The sequence below is a fragment of the Lygodium microphyllum genome, chromosome 11, assembly GCF_053477565.2.
Source record: "Lygodium microphyllum isolate KBCC chromosome 11, Lygodium_microphyllum_v1.1.10, whole genome shotgun sequence".
Classification (NCBI taxonomy): Eukaryota; Viridiplantae; Streptophyta; class Polypodiopsida; order Schizaeales; family Lygodiaceae; genus Lygodium; species Lygodium microphyllum.
The window spans coordinates 161562877-161579141 of NC_141145.1; the positions used below are offsets into that span (position 1 = coordinate 161562877).

Sequence of the window (16265 nt, forward strand, 5' to 3'; positions counted from 1 at the left end):
ATATTCTCCCTATTTGTACTCCAAACTAAATCTTGAGAAATATCTTGGAGTTCTTCCATGTAGCACCATAGAGCCTTTCAAGCTCATCCCACTTCTCCTTGGCAGTGGAGAGTTGATCAATATGATAAATTAAAGATTCATCTAAATGAAGCATGATGATGGCCTAAGCCCTTTCATCATCTTCTACATCAAGGGGATTGTATGGGTCAATAACTTTGGTCCCTTTTATGAAGGGCCAGTAGCCTCTTTTCATCATTTTGTATTTTACCAGGACTTGCCAAGGATGGAAATCTTTTCCATTGAACTTGCAAATTTGAGGCCTTACATATGCATAGGACATGGCCATTATAGGAAGGTCTTACCTATTGCCTTAAGCAATGGCAATGTCTAGTCCTTTATAAGTAGCTAAGTACAACCGAATAGCAAAACTAATAGCCAACTTTTAAAGTTGTAGAGTTGAAAACGGTTAGAAATCATACATATGCAATATCTCAAGATAGGATTTAGGAGGTCTTGTTCTTCGAACAACTCTTGATTTAAGCTTTATTGTTTTCCTAGGTTTCAATGAGGTGTGCTTTGACTGGACTTTAGGTTCTTCCTGATAATGTGGCCTATTAGAGGAGTTCTTGGTGGAGCACGGCTTATCAATCAACTCTATGCTCTAGGATGAATCAAAGGAGAGTACAATAACACTCATATCTCCGATGTACCAACAACAAGCTGATATTGGGATGTGGTCTATGTGTTTATAGTTGTACACATAGCCTTACAACCAAGCAAGAAGAGGTTAATGACATAAAACACTTGATGGATTTAATTTTCTGATAAAAACATCAAATTGAGTCAATATCCAACTAGCAACATGATTGTAAAGTGCCACATTAGTGCTTACAAGCACTCATCTCAAAGTTTTATGCCACTTGAGATGTGAAATGTGGATTGTTTAATGAACTAAGGAGGTCCACCGAGGGTAAGAGACTTTGAAATAGAGCTTTCAAATCTTCAACTAACTTTGGAGAAGATCAATTAGTAATTAGAATCATTGTTATGCGAACTTAAAAGAAAAGATAAAAATTTTGGATAAACTATATCTCAAACTTCACATTTTGCTTCATATGAGCTTGTTTTTGGTGCATTTCATTCCAGTCTCATCACATACTCTCTTATCACACACTCTCATATGGCATACACCCAGGTCATCTGGTGAGTGCCACTACTTTCCTCTTATCACACACTCTCATATGGCACACACCTAGGTCATTTGGTGAGTGCCACTACTTTCCTCATGGTGCTCCATTGTTGGGAATTTTGCATGTGCACAAGCATTGCGCACCTACTATAGCCATACAATAGGAAATTCCTACCTAACCTGAAGCTACCCCATCTACCATTGACCTATCTACTACTTAGCTTTCTTTCATGCATATACCGAATCAGCCTTACTACTATCTAGCTCACTTAGTTATCTAGCTAGTGCAAAGCTCTACCTAGCTTTGTTCCATCTACTATTGTATTGCCTATCTCTAGTGTTGCTTATCCTCGTTGACTTGGTGAAACTGCCTAGCTTAGATATGCACAGTGTGTACTTATACAAGGGGTGTTCGCCTGCAGCTATTGGTCTTACACCAATAATGATTAGGTCTTTGTCCACTTGCTTGACCTTCTACAAGTTTGACAATAGCTCTCACCTTAACACAATTGCATGAATAATTCTTCTTTACCAATATTATCTTTAAAGTCATTGGTAAGTCCACACTACTCTAGTGATAGCTCGAGAATATCCAACTAAAATCTAGCTCCACATGCCATTGCGTCATGCCCTCTCCACCACCTTGGTTTGCCTTCTCTTTCACTTAACCTTTCCCTTCCTCACACTTGGTTAGTTTGCTACTTTTGGAAGCACAAAGTTGCCATGATGGTTGTTTGTCTTCTTTCTACTCTTGGCATTGTTATTTTGCTATTTCCTTGTAGCGGCATTCACTCCTATTTTGGGGGCAAGCTTCTCGCATAGGATTGCTCCTTGCATATCAATGAAAACCTCTAGTTTGATGCCAATGAAACCTAAGGTTGCATCCAAGTCAACAACCTTGCATGAGGTCCTCTTTGAGAAGCAACGTCAGTTGCTTCAAGGAACGAAAATGGAGTATGAGGAGACTATAGTCATTGGACCCATCGTCACATTCTCATCCTATGCTCTACTTTAGTATTTGCTTCACTTTATTTTTTATCAGATCTTTTTGTACTAGCAATGCCACTTTGATGGACATTAGACTTTCATGGTTCTACTCACCTTAATAGAGGTGGTACCAGAGCTCCTTGACAACTCCTTGGTTTTCCCCGTAGAGGAGTCATTTGGATGCCGCCTTGGTACAATGGCTTTATCGTCTCATGCTTCCAACTTTTCTACTTGTTTGCTTAGAATCTAGTCACTCTTCTCTTCTAAGGACTTGCATTGAAGCTTTGTCACTTACGGAAGGACTTTGGTTGCTTGTCCATGTTTCCTACTACCATTGAGATAGTGGCAGGGAAGGACATTGTTTAACAATATGTCATGGGTAGTGATACCCATGTCATGTAACATAGCACCAAGGTGTTGAATGCATGCGGTCTGGGTGAAAGCCCATTCAACAAGATACCATTTGACAAGTGGTCCTCACCTTGCAACTAATAGCTGCGAACTCTCTCCATGTTTCCCACTACCATTGAGATAGTGGCAAGGAAGGACATAGTTTAACAATATGTCATGGGTAGTGCTACCAGTGTTGTGTATCATGGCACCAAGGTGTTGAATGCATGCGGTTTGGCTGAAAGCCCATCCAACAAGATACCATTTGACAGCTGATCCTCACCTTGCAATTGATGACAATGGAGTAAGTTCAGCATCATTGTTGAAAAGGTTAGGATCAAGACCTTCCTAATAGCCTTATTCAAGAGCAAGGGCCTCAAGGGGTGTCTCATTCACATACGATGCCTCATAGGCAAGTTCTCACAATAGTCATCAACAACTTCCACCACATCCTCCTTCCCTCCCTTCCCTATTGGTACCCTTGGGCACCATTGCATCCTCTCACTCCAAAAAAAAAAAAAAAGACAAAACAAATCTGCATTGCATTCTTCATTGTGTATTTTGACTCCTTGCCATTTGGAGGCAATGAGGAACATTTAGTTAGATAGTGTAATTAGATAGCAACAATGTAAGGCCATTTGAGCTATTGGGAAGTACTACCTTGCCGTCGGTAGTTTGGGTGTTCCTCCCACTACACCCAACTCTTGCCATAGGGGTTGTTTTGTATGGTCCTTAGCCATATATGGGAGTTGGGGTTGTAGAGTGTTTTTCTTATATTGAGATGGCAATATTTGTGACTCGTAAATCTCAAAATTACAACTGAACTTGTTGCTCCTTAAGATGTTCCAGCTTTGCAATACATGCACTAGTTCGTGTGAGGAGAAAGCAGTACATGTCATCCCAAACAAGGTGATGAAATATATGTTGTAATCGTTGCGTGTGTTGAGTTGGATTTTCTCTTGGAGCAATGGCCTACATGCATGATGGACATCAACTAGCTAACCAGAGCAGCATATTCATCTTCGCATTGTAAATTCCCTTCCACTCTTGATCATTACTTCTTCAATCAAGTCATAAATGGGTTCGATTTTGTTTGATTCAAACTCCTAAAGAGATAAATACACTTACATAATAATGATGGGGAGGGTTGATCATTGATGGTATAGAAGGTTTCTTGGGTTTAAAAATACGAAGGGAACAAAGGATTACTTTGGTAGTTAGGATTAACTTGCTCGTGGCACAAATTAATCTAAAAGCCCATTCGTAAGTATATACTTACAAGGGTAAGGCCTTAGAGACCTAGTTATTAAGGGCATGGAAATGTTGCACTCTTAAGAAGAGAAGTGTGTAAGGGTAGATACCTTGCGAAGCCGTTTGATAGTTGGGTATGCTCCTCTACAACAAATCTACACTTTGTGCTCTCACTTAAGTGATGATACCATGTGAGAGTGCGCAAGGGAAGAAGGAAATCAAACACAGAGGAAGAGAGAGAGAGAATTTGCAAGAGAAGAAGAAAAGAAACCTCCACTAAACAAGGAACAAATGCTAAATACAAAAGGAGGACTAATTAGTCCCTGCACGCAACCCACAACGTTAGTGAGGGTTCATCATGTTGATGGAGACAGCTTGAATGGTCATTGGAGATGAATGGAAGATTGCAAAGGTTGGGAGATTTGATGTTGATGTAGCAGTGATGACGTGTGATCCTCCACAAACTTTGAACCTGCAAAGTAAAACCTCTCGTGCAATCACTCCCTAGGGGAAAGTATTAGTCTGTTGTTCGTGCACAAGACAAATAATGATGTTGATTTGGGAGATGGGTCAGACTCCAAGAAAGCCTAAAGTGTTGTCCCACACTTGAGGACCCAAAACCGTGAATAGGTTATGGTGCACATACGAAGTGAGTGCATGTGCTTACATAGTCTATTACATAGTTAGAAGACTTCTCCATGGGTGCTTCTGTTGATAGTGATGCTTGATGAAGCAAAGGAACTTGAATAGATGATGATGGGAAAAATTGTCGTGGCTGAGGGAAAAGGAGTTAGCATGTGAAGAAACCTTTTCCACCTTGCTAGGAAGTGAGGATTGATGACACTGGATAAGTCAAATGAAGGGATGAAATGTGCAGGTGACTCAGGGAGACAGGTCTAACCTAGGCGAGTCAAGATTCCCTAGGTATGTCCTGACCTTGATGTGCCCTGAGCAAATGTGTGAGAAAATGGGAAAAGGGCTAGGGGGTTAAAGACAGAGCCAGCCAACCAAAGCCACTAGACGCATCCAACTTGAGGACCCCTAGGTGCGGTGTAGTGCATGTGAGTGCATATTTCTTTTTTTTTTTGCCTCTCGTTTTTTGTCACTCTTTTTTTTCTTTTCTCTCTTTGTTCTTTTTTTTTTCTTTTGGTAAGTCAAGTAGCAATAGTGATATACAATAAGGCATGCTTCAATGAAAATTTGAATATTGAGCTTGGACATTGAAGCACATTGCCACATTGTTAATGAAGTTGTTGTTAAAGAAGAACCTGAACTTGGCAATAAAGATTGGTATGCTCATTGATGAAGCAATTTGCAATGGCTCCTAAGGAAGTAGATGACCATTGGATGTTGTAGTCAAGGTATGTTGTCATTGAAGAAATGGAAACCTCATTGTTGAGTTCTTTAAGTTCTGTGTTTTTTCAGTGAGACTCCTAGATAAACTCGTCGTCTTGATTGGCCTTTGATGTCTTGACGTGATGCCGTGCAAGCTTGAGATCTTTAGGAAGGTTCTGATGCTAGTGTTAGCTTCAACTCATTAATGGTGTTGTAGTGTAGAATATCCATGAATAGCCTCTATTGCTGATGATATTGTCTTCAAGCTTTGAGGTTCATTGCATTACTTTGTTACCTATGGTTTTCCTGCATTCACTTGGTGAAACTTTGAGAGTACCATGCAGTGGATTCAAGGAAAAAAGATAGAAAGAATTATGAACAACTTTTTTTCTTCTTTGAATTTCACCATCACACGAGGAGTGAAAGGGTTTGAGCTTGTACCTCTTGTTTTTATTTTTTTTTCCCTCACATAAGATGTAGCATTGTCTCTAAAGTTGGAGGGATTTTGCTCTTGTAAGTGCAACAAATTGAGCTAAAGAAAAATATATACAAAGAAACTAAGACTAAAAAGGAAAAAGAGTTAGTAATCTACAGTTTTTGGGATCCACCAATCATAGAAATTTGGATTGTACTCCAATTCAGCAAAAGCATCCAAGTCAAGTGGTTTGGTAACCAATCCACAAATGTAGGTAATCAGATCACCAAGTAAAGAGGGTCTTGCAAAGCGACTAGTAATGTGTAGTTCCTCTTTGATCAAAATCTTGTGAAGCAATGGGTGATATAGCAACTTTCATGGCAAGGCAAGATGGTGTTGCTCAGTTGTGATCATAAGACGACTGCCATCACAAGCAATCTCAAGTCAATGAGAAAACCACTTTTGCAAGAACGGACTTGAGGAATGACAATTCTACTCAAGCCCTTTTTAGGGCTGGGGAGCATTTAATGCTGGCCGAATGCATTTATTGCTCCCCCCATTTTATGCCTACATATTGCTGGGCTCCTCCTCTTCTTTGTGTACTTCAGTCATCACTTGTGGATTCTTCAGGGGAGAGAGGAGCTGGTGCCAGGGTGCCCACACAGCCAATGATTTACTATTGTATGCTGCTGTCTCATGTTCGATATGGATTCCGTTTCCCGAGCATACATCTGAGTTCTCATCTGTATTTGTGTTCACTCATTCATTCTCTCTCTTGTCTTGTGTTTCAGCAGTTTATTTCAGCATGTTTTTTATGCTTCCATTGCTACATCACTTCTGACATGGTATTAGATTTCAGGATTTTTGTTTCCACTGTGTTTTCTTGCTAATTTCAGGACTGTTTTCCCTCTTGCTGATCAGGCAGCTGCTGCTCCAATCAAGCAACCAGTTTTGCCTGCGTTTTTTGCTGACGTCAGCATCCGTACAGCCTGCACTTCCATTTCAGCCTGCGTTTTGGTGTTTCTACATCTCCTCCTGGCTGGGCACTTACATCATCAGGCCGTTTTTGCTGTTTTTGACTAATTTCTTGACTTTTTACAGCAGCTTTTGTCTTATTTTGATCAGATTTTGGGTCATACTACGTGTGAACTCTTGCTTTTTGCAGTATATGCTCGTGGTTTGGCTGTGTTCCCTCTCCCAATCCCTTCTTTTCTCTACTTCTTTTCTAAATCCTCTCCAAATGGCTCCTCAAGCACATCCACAGATGACAAGCTCCATGGACCTGATAATCATACGTGGAGTGCAGTGATGAAGGCTTGGTTTATTCAGAAGCGGTTATGGTACGTGGCTGGCGGAGCTGTGGCCCGTCCCCGACAACCTTCTCCTGTTCCATCTAATGTTGATGAAGACAACCATGAGGAGGCAGTGCTTACATGGGATTCGGATGATGCTTCAGACGTATGGTCACCTCCTATACGACAGCTTCAGACGTATGGTCGAAGTTACGGTTGATGTACGAGGCTCCTTCCACCATGAGGGTTGTTACTCTCTATGGCCAGCTCCAGCAACTGACGTTTGAATCCAAAGATACAATTCAATCCTTCCTACTTCGTGTTACCCAACTCTAGGACCAGCTTCACACTATGCAGTCTGCCCTATCAGAGGCACATCTTGTTGGTACGGTACTCTACAAGCTTCCTCGGGAGTTTGATGGAGTGGCGAATGCTTTACGAGTGCAGAAATCTACGACTCTTGTCAATTTTTTGCACATGCCCTCCATGCTACTTGAGCATGAGGCTACTTTGTGACTACAAGGGAGGCTTTCGTCACATTATGGAGGTTTAGGTGAGGCTATTACAGCTTCACAGAGGGGTTTGAAGATGAAGAAGTCGAAGGCCCCATGTTACCACTGTGGCAAGAAGGGTCATTTAAGGAAGGACTGCAAAGAGTTAGCAGCTTCCAGGCAAAAACAGGTGCAAAAGATGAAGCGGAACGTGGACTCCTCCAACGAGTCATCCTTTGCCTCAGATTCTGATTCCGATCCTCCAGCCAAGGCGAAGTCCAAGGCACGGAAGGGATCCTCTTCTTCGGATCATGGAAAGGGCTTAGTGGCCCCTTCCTCAGCTGCTTTCTAGTGGTGGTGATGCGGTCATCCCTCACGACTCTCCAGTGCCGGAGAGGAAGTGTGAGAGCGTGGTGAGATGGGGCAACCATGCCTCATCTATATGTCTATACAGATGCACAGGATCCAAAGAGGGACATCCCTGATGCATCGACCGAAGTCTGGCAGGGACAAATCCTGGAGCTGGGATTGATATCCAGGTTCATGATGGGCTGGTTACTTAACAAAGAGTGGGAGGCTTTCGTCTGGAGCTCACATGGGGGGACACTTTGGCAGTTTTGGCCAAAGGCGGGGATTCCATGGTCACATGTTCAGAGACATGTTTGGCAAATTGATCTTGTATATCCTATGTGACATAGGTGACATAACACCACAAAGAGCTGCTATGATTCTTCTCTATTTTCAAGTGGTGTTGTTATGATCGACATCGACATTAGATACTCTCCGAGGCATCTTGGTGGTGGGCTGGCCACCCACTACTTGGATATCCATGGTTCTTCTGGTGGTTCTATGTTGTATAGTTTATGATTCCCCATCATTGTACTATTGTATTGCATCCGATCACCCCTGATCTAAGAGAGGGTGTTAGCAGATTAGTCAGCTCAGGTGTGAGTCTGTGCTGCAGAGGCTATGGCATTTCATGCAGTATTTTTCTGGCATTTTTCTAGTGTTCTTTTTAGGGTTGGGGAGCATTTAATGCTGGCCGACTGCATCCTCCTGTTTGTGTACTTCAGTCATCACTTGTGGATTCTTCAAGGGAAAGAGGAGCCGATGCTAGGGTGCCCACACAGCCAATGATTCACTGTTGTAGACTGCTGTCGCATGTTCGATATGGATTTCGTTTCCTGAGCATACATTTGAGTTCTCATCTGTATTTGTGTTCACTCATTCATTCTTTCTCTTGTCTTGTGTTTCAATAGTTTATTTCAACATGTTGTTTATGCTTCCATTGTTGCATCACTTCTGACACATGACAATCGCAAGGAGAATGGGTTCATGACAATCGCAAGGAGAAGTCGTAGGTAGCTGGAGAGGTGGTGGTGTAGTTTGTTAGTATTCTTTTTTTTCACACTTTTTCTTTCTTTCTTTCTTTCATAGCAAAGGCTTAAGCCTTTGAACTTTTATTTCCAAAAATTGCAAAAAAGAAAAAAGAAAAAAAAGAAGAAAAGCATAGGGACACTTGCGAAGGGAAGTAGGGATATTATAAAGTAGCTTAGTTTGACGAAACTAGAGACTTAAGGGTTTGGCCTTGTGATAGTGTTTGTATGACTTGATCGTGCATACTTGACTCACAAAACAAAACAAAAATTTATTTGTTTGGGAGTGCATTATATTATTTTAGGCACCATTATTAACATAGTGCTACAACTTCGGGTTGTGCTACTTTTGTTAATGTCTTTGAAAGTGAGCTTGCTCTCATACAGATTGTAAATTGTCTCGGAGTAGATAGGAAGACTCATAGCCATGTGAGGTTGTAGGCAGGAATCCTCCATTCACTTTTAGAGAGATGGATCTACTCAAGAGCTCAAAAGTGGAAGGGGTGGCAAACTTATGGAGCAAACCCTAAATCCCAAACACTTGTATGAAAGCCAAAAAGTGAATAAAGGAGCTCATTCTCATGTGTGCAAATTTGAGAGCTATCTTCATCTAAGTTCCATCCTATTTTTTTGTGCATTAGGTTGACAATGTGGATGTGAGAGTGAGAGTGCAAATGAAGGACTTGGAGAGTGAAGTTTAGATCTAGTTTTGCATTCTTCTCCTCTTCTACTTATTCTTCCATAACTTGGAGGGCGAGAGGTGGAGTGTGGGGTTGAGGTTTCCATATCTCCTCTATGTTTCTCTCTTCATTGGAGCGCTTGCGGAGTGAACCAATTGTGCCGAAGTAGTATAGTGACTCGAGGACTACAATGTGCGAAGGCGAGAAGATGAGTCTACTAGGAACTCTCGATTGTTTCTGTTCTTGCTTTCTTGGGATTGTGAGGAGCGAGTAGATTGCAGTGAGATTGAATTGTGAATCGACCATGTGACAAGTGGTGGAGTCCAAGAGCATTGAAGCTCGTGAAACAATAGTTTTGTTCAATGTCCCATATGTTGTGCATAAATCTTGAGACCCTCACACATGGCTCAATTAAATATGTGCATCAATAAGGAAGCAAGATCTCCATGCATGTATAAAATGTGTTCCAACTACGCCATCGTGATTGTGTGCCTTGCCATGCTACAATGTACACATTGCCTTCGTTACCATCCTTATAAGAAAGTATGAATTGCAAGATGGACAAGGCCCTTGCACGGGAGACATACGGGGTTGACTTTGTGCCTCGTATAAATTCTTTGCATAAAACAATCGCTATACATCTGTCTCCACATTGGCTAAATATGCTCAAGTTTGTTGATCTCCTATTATTTTGAAATTTGAGCACGTGATTACTATGGAGGGATCTTAGTACATCTATAGTGGCATCTCCAAAGATGAGGCTCTTTGAAAATGTTCAAAGATGAAGTGATATGATTGCTTGGATCCTCAAAAAGGGGTAGGATCTTTATGGCTTAGTCAATGGTCACCTTGGGTGGTTGTACACTTAGTGGGACAAGGCGTGAAGCTTGTATCAATGATGGTGGGGCCTTGAAGTAGTTTGTGAGTTCAATTCTTTGTGGTCTTGTATACATGTTATTAAAGCTTGAGGTTGGGCCGATGAATCTTGGTGCAATGGTCACCTTGGGTGGTTCTACACCTAGTGGAGGCAAGGCGTGAAGCTTGTATCAGTGATGGTGGGGCCTTAAAGTAGTTTGTGAGTTTGATTCCATGTGGTCTTGTATACTTGTTACTAAAGCTTAAGGTTGGGCCAATGAATCTTGGTGTATGCACGGCTCATGAAGATAGCAGTCCTAAGCATCTTTGACTAGGGAAGGGCGTGATCTGGTGAAGAGGTCCAAACCCCTAATGGAAGAGGTAACATAGTACCCTTGTATTTCGTAATAGGTAGGGTCGTTGCACATGTTACACTCCTTTGTGCCTACCTCCAAAACTAACACCTTTGATATATCCTTCCCTCCTATGCCTCTTCGCAACATCTACCTATCTCAACTCGAAGTTGGTGTGACAAGGTTTGCATCTTGCCTTATGGCACATTGCATTTGAAGTGACATGTGCACATCCATGTATCTTGACCTAATGATAAAACCATCCTTGGAAATCTAAACAAGATGGTCCTTGTAGAAGGCCATCTTTGTGCGAAGTGGTGGTTATAGGAAAATGTGTGCTCTCTAATGTCTATCCCCATGGTGTCCATTCTCATGACATGGTCTAGCTCATGTGATTTAGTTGCATGATGGTGGGCACACCTAGATTGTCAAGAAACATGGTAGAACATCCATTTGGGCCCATTGCGCCAATTGGGAGTATGTGTTTATGGTCAGCTCGTGTAGTTCATAAATATTCCAGTTGCCTAGAAGAGAGCTTCAACAATCATGGTGGGAGCAGCTAGCTCCACTCTCACAAACTCATGCAGTATAGATGGCTTATTGCGTATCAACACTGTTGGCCTCTCAATCCTTCACCATTTGGTATAAAGGTCAAGACCCTAAAAGAAGTTACTACATAAGTGCTAAGGCAACTCGTGATGAAAAGCCATAGCTTCATTTGTGGTTCTCTGGGTTGGATCCTAAAGCTGCATACATGAGAAAGGAGCTGCAAGCACTCTCGTGAACCTAGCATCAACATCTCTCCTCATGGAGACTTTGGGACTAGAGAAGGTGATCCCACGGTAGGAATAGGATGACACTTGCTCCACTACATTTCCTTGATAGATGAACTTTGGTGTTGAAGTCACAATTCAATCATGTACAATCAAATTAAAGACATATAACTAAAGAGGAATCTAAAAGGGAAAATGTTGGCAATTGATAGAAATAAACACTAGGACCCAAATAAAATATTTTTGCGGCTATAAGCTTAATGGATTGTCTGTTCATCTCAATATCTTCCTCATTGGATGGTGCAACATTTTCTCTAGCTACGATGGTGGAAATGTCTCAAAAGGCGTCTCTTATGGGGGAAATAAGGGCTCAAATGTGTAACTGATGTGGGTTGTTGCCTTGGGATCAAGGATGCCTTGTGTGGTGCAAAGCTATGACTCACTCTAAGGTGACCCCTCACAAAAAGTTATTTGTTTAAAACTACAGAGAACCGTTCGGGGTGGAAGAAATTTGGTGGTTGCTATCATGAGGAACTTTGTAAGCATCCTCTATCTAAGTTATTCACACTATTTGGCTCTTCTATCTTTCAAGTTGGTCTCTCTAGCATTGAAACTCAAACTCTACCTCCACCCCGCATAATTACTATATAGGGCCCTTTGCCACAAGGCCATCGTACCTCCTTGTATCTTTCCATAGCTCGTTTAATGAGGTGCAACTTTGGCCAATGGTGCAATTCAGACTATGTGAGAAGGGTGTATCCATGTATGTTGAGTGTGTCACCTTGACAAAGGTGAAAGAAATGAGTCTTGTATTGTATGATCTTCCTAACCAGATGTTGGAGGGGGTTCATTCAAGTCTTGCCAACATCCAATTCCAAAATGTCCATCTTGATCACTCACTTAAGCTTTGGACATTTGTGACTAAGGTGAGGACATTTGAGGCTATAATCAAATGGTGGGTGTATACCTATCCTTGTTCCTTTTAATCTCAACCAAGTGCACATGTGGGTATAGAAGAAGCAAGTTTCTCCCTCCACTAATCATCTTGAGGACACAAGTGCCGATTGGGAATATCTCTACCGTGTAAGCTACCATAATCTTTGAAGGAATCTCATGGCTTGGAAGAGGGCCTCTATAACCATAGGTGTGGTACTTAGCTTTGCTCTAATGATCTCATGGGGTATTGACCGTTTGCTACCAAGCTTATGTGCTATCATCATGATCGATGATATTTCCATGGGTTGCCATCCATCACAATATTCTCTTCTTTTCGGTTCATTTTGTTGCACAAGTGGCACACTCCTTGTGTGATAAAGGCTATGCCCCCAAATCTCTACTCCATAGAGAAGCACAATGTGACAAATGTATCTAAAAGCCACAATTTGGTGGGTGCCTCTTGAAATTGTACACGTTGCATGATTCCTTGAGTGCACCTAGTGTTGCAAAACCTTGTGCTATCTAGGCTCTTACTATTTGCTCCATGGAGAACTATGGCCCTTGGAAGGTCCCGCCCAAATATACATATGATCTGACCATCTTAAAGTGTCCATAACTGCAAAATGAATTGGTGCTTTGATCTAGTACTCAAGCCGATGTGATGTTAAACACCACGACCTTAGTCTTCCCAAAGTTCACTAACTGGTCTCTATCTGTGCAGAAGCTTTGTAGGGCATTTAGGCCTTTGATAGGTCTTTTTCTATGTAGAAGGTCTATAGGACATTCAAAACATTAAGGTTCACTAAGAGGTCTCTTTTTGTGGGGAAGGTCTACAAGATATTTAAGTTCTGTTGTAGGCCTTCAAAAGAGTTGTAAGATAAGGATGTTTCATTTTCATACAACATGTTGGGTTTTAGCACTTACGCTAGGCTTGTACTAGGGCCTTCTAGTGTCTTTGTATATTCTACTATCTCATCAATATAGAGACCAAACAAAGCAGGCTACAATGGGCACCCTTGCTTCATCCCAAACAAGTAATAGGAAACAAAAAGAAAGATTTGAGCCTTAGTTTGTGGGTTGATAACCTAGTTAGGGTAACACAAAATTATGAGAGAGAAAGAGAGAGATCCCATTAAAACTCTTGATCCTTTGTGTTTGTATAGTCCCGGGATGCCTTTTGCACCATCATCCTTTTGTATTTGCTGAATCCATTGTATTTGGTTTACACATGATGCATTCTGAGGGCAGGATGCTGTATAACAGGCTGGAGCAGCAGCAAGGTAAGCTGAAGCAGCAGAGCTGTGTTTTGGGCAGCTAACAGCAGCGTGACAGGTGGCAGCAGCAGCCCATCATGACATGACAGCTATCATATGGAGCAACAAGCTGCATTCTGGTGTCTGGAGCAGTTGTGATGGGATAGATGACGATGTAGCAGCAGCAGCACAAGTCACCAGTGTCTGGGACAGTAGTGGCAGCAGCTGGAGCCGTCACATAAGCAGCTGGTGTGGGGCAGCAGGTTGCTGGCATGGAATCCCAAGAGTATGATGATCTTTGGTGTGAGACAATGTGGGGTAAGTAATGCTTCTCCCCTTGGTCCCTTTTATAGGATTTGGACAGATATATGTCCTACCAAAGATAATTGAAATTAGCCCTTTTTGGGGCTGTGTTTAAGTTTTTGCCACTAGTTTGATATTAATTAACATTATTTGTGGCCTAATATAACCTTTCTTAACAATTAGCGAAACTATAAAACATCCACTGCATCAATAAAAGCATTTAAAGAATGCAAACTAAAAAAAGAATAACAAGCCCACTATACGGCATTAAGGGAATGAGATTCAACCCCAACATCTTTTACTTCAACAGCAAAAAAAGAATAACAAGCCCACTATACGGCATTAAGGGAATGAGATTCAACCCCAACATCTTTTACTTCAACAGCAAACTAACATGCGTTTCATCAAACATATCCGTGACATTTTTGTTTCATTATTTTGGACTTTTTTGGTGTAGTTCAAAGTCAAGACTCAAGGCCCTATGTAGCAGCTGGGTTCTCTTTCTGAAGTAATGTAAATTGTCTCAAAACTGTTATGCAGCATCATCATATGTGCTAACAAACAAGAGCTAGTATTTAGTGACCATCTATCAAGGGAAGAGCGTATACATTTTTTGAACGTAGAAAAAGAAAGTAGTTTCAATGCAATAACCTTAACATGTTGTCGTTTTAGACCGCAATAGCCAGTTTGACAAATGACAAGATTTTCACACCTTGAGATACCTTTCGCATCACGTCCTGGCATGTAAACAACCTGCAAAGAAAATCAATCTCTCTCTCTCTCTCTCTCTCTCTCTCTCTCTCTCTCTCTCTCTCTCTCAGAGTATCAAGTTAAATTGTGCTATGTGCAAAGGGCCTTCTGGCATACCAAGTAAAACCAGCTCCATATACATAATTTCCATCCCTGGAGCTGCCACTCCACAAAGAACAAGACCAGCTAAAACCATGGAATCCACTTGCATTGGCAACAACGCCAATATATGGTCAATATGACCATGCATTGCTGTAGCTAAATGGATGTCTCTATGCGCACCAATATTACCATGCATTTCTGTAACTCAACCAAATATATATGCGTTACATGTCCTCCAAGTAGACCAAAAGCAGAAACTGAGAGAGACATGGATGTTCTGGCTGCAATCTCAGAGTCGGTGGCAATTTACCCACCCAACAACCCATGATGGTGTGCAACGGTTCACAAAAGTCTAATCCAGAAATAAAAGCCCACACTTTTGGGCCATTGGTCAATTTTTTAAAATGTGCGGATCTCATCAGATGCACATCACCTGTTGAGAGACAACCTATCATCTGCTTCCAAACAAATACTTTCTCTTGTTCGGATGCCTTGTATTTCCATACTAGAAGTGGCCTATCCCGTTATTTAGTTTTACTATCCTTGTGCAACCAAAAGTTTATTTTACCATTTAGTCCCCTATCTCTTATCTTCCACCATTTTGTCCATAGACCTTGTAACCAAAGTGTCTCACGAAGTCCTCAAGTTTCGCAAGCCCAATCTAGCCATGGAGACGAATCCTAGGCAATGAAGAATGCAGCTCTAGCCTATCTTGCAAGCTGTTCCAAACCAGTACGTACCCCTAGGACCCTAAGAGTACTAGAAAAACAATTGTTGACATGTACCACATCCAATGACACCTAGGCCACCGAATACCTTGGTCTTTACACTCAAGATGATTATGGATCCTATTGATACACTGCAAACACGGAGAGCCCAAGACCATGATGGATTAGTAGTTGGACCCTTATCACATGCCCATGATACACTAGATCCACTCCTCGCACACGTGTTCAATAGTGTCGTACATGAGGGATTCCTAACCAAATGGACAGATCCCACTATTATGCCATTTATTTAAAGAGACCTCAATCCCATAATCCCTAGTAAATATTGGACCATAATGATGCCATTGTTTCCATTTCTATCATTGAGGGCTAATTGAGCAACTAGGCAAAGGCATACACACTAGGGCTTCAAGGTAGGCTAGTTTTGAGAGGGGATACACTTAACTCAATGCTTACAATAAGAGTTATCATAGAGGAAGATTGTGCACATGGAAGGAGGATTCATTATTCTTTTGCAAGCTTTAGCAAAGCCTTTGACATTGTGACACAATTGCTTATGAGTAAGGCCTACATTTAACAGCTAGCATACCTACTTTCTGTTGTTTTCTCCGTCAAAACAAGCTTTAAATTTTACATATGTCAAATGACATTCTTGTTGAAAATATCATTTGTCCTTTTCCAATGGTATTAAGTATAGCATACCTAGATTTCTAAATAGCTGGAGACTTAATCCATCTAAATGAAAGGTACTTTAAAAAAACTTACGTGTCATATAAAATACTGAGCATCTCATCAAATTGAGACGA

At 41.4% G+C, this 16265-nt stretch overlaps 1 protein-coding gene across 4 annotated transcripts in view; it reads right to left on the reverse strand.

The window, feature by feature from the left end:
* The window catches only part of LOC148029587 (uncharacterized), a 93792-nt gene that overhangs the window by 43785 nt on the left and 33742 nt on the right, over positions 1-16265 (reverse strand). Inside the window, exons 1-2 of one of the 4 annotated variants that reach the window (XM_087688459.1) lie at positions 14747-15209; positions 14592-14632 (exon numbers count right to left, since the gene is read on the reverse strand). Coding sequence is in view for 2 of the 4 variants with exons in the window: in XM_087688456.1 (XP_087544582.1) it covers positions 14531-14632 (102 nt within the window). In the remaining 2 variants the exon portion in view is untranslated. Of the gene's footprint in view, positions 1-14530; positions 15210-16265 lie in introns of those variants that run through there. The other 3 variants (XM_087688457.1, XM_087688456.1, XM_087688458.1) reach the window with 3 other exon arrangements.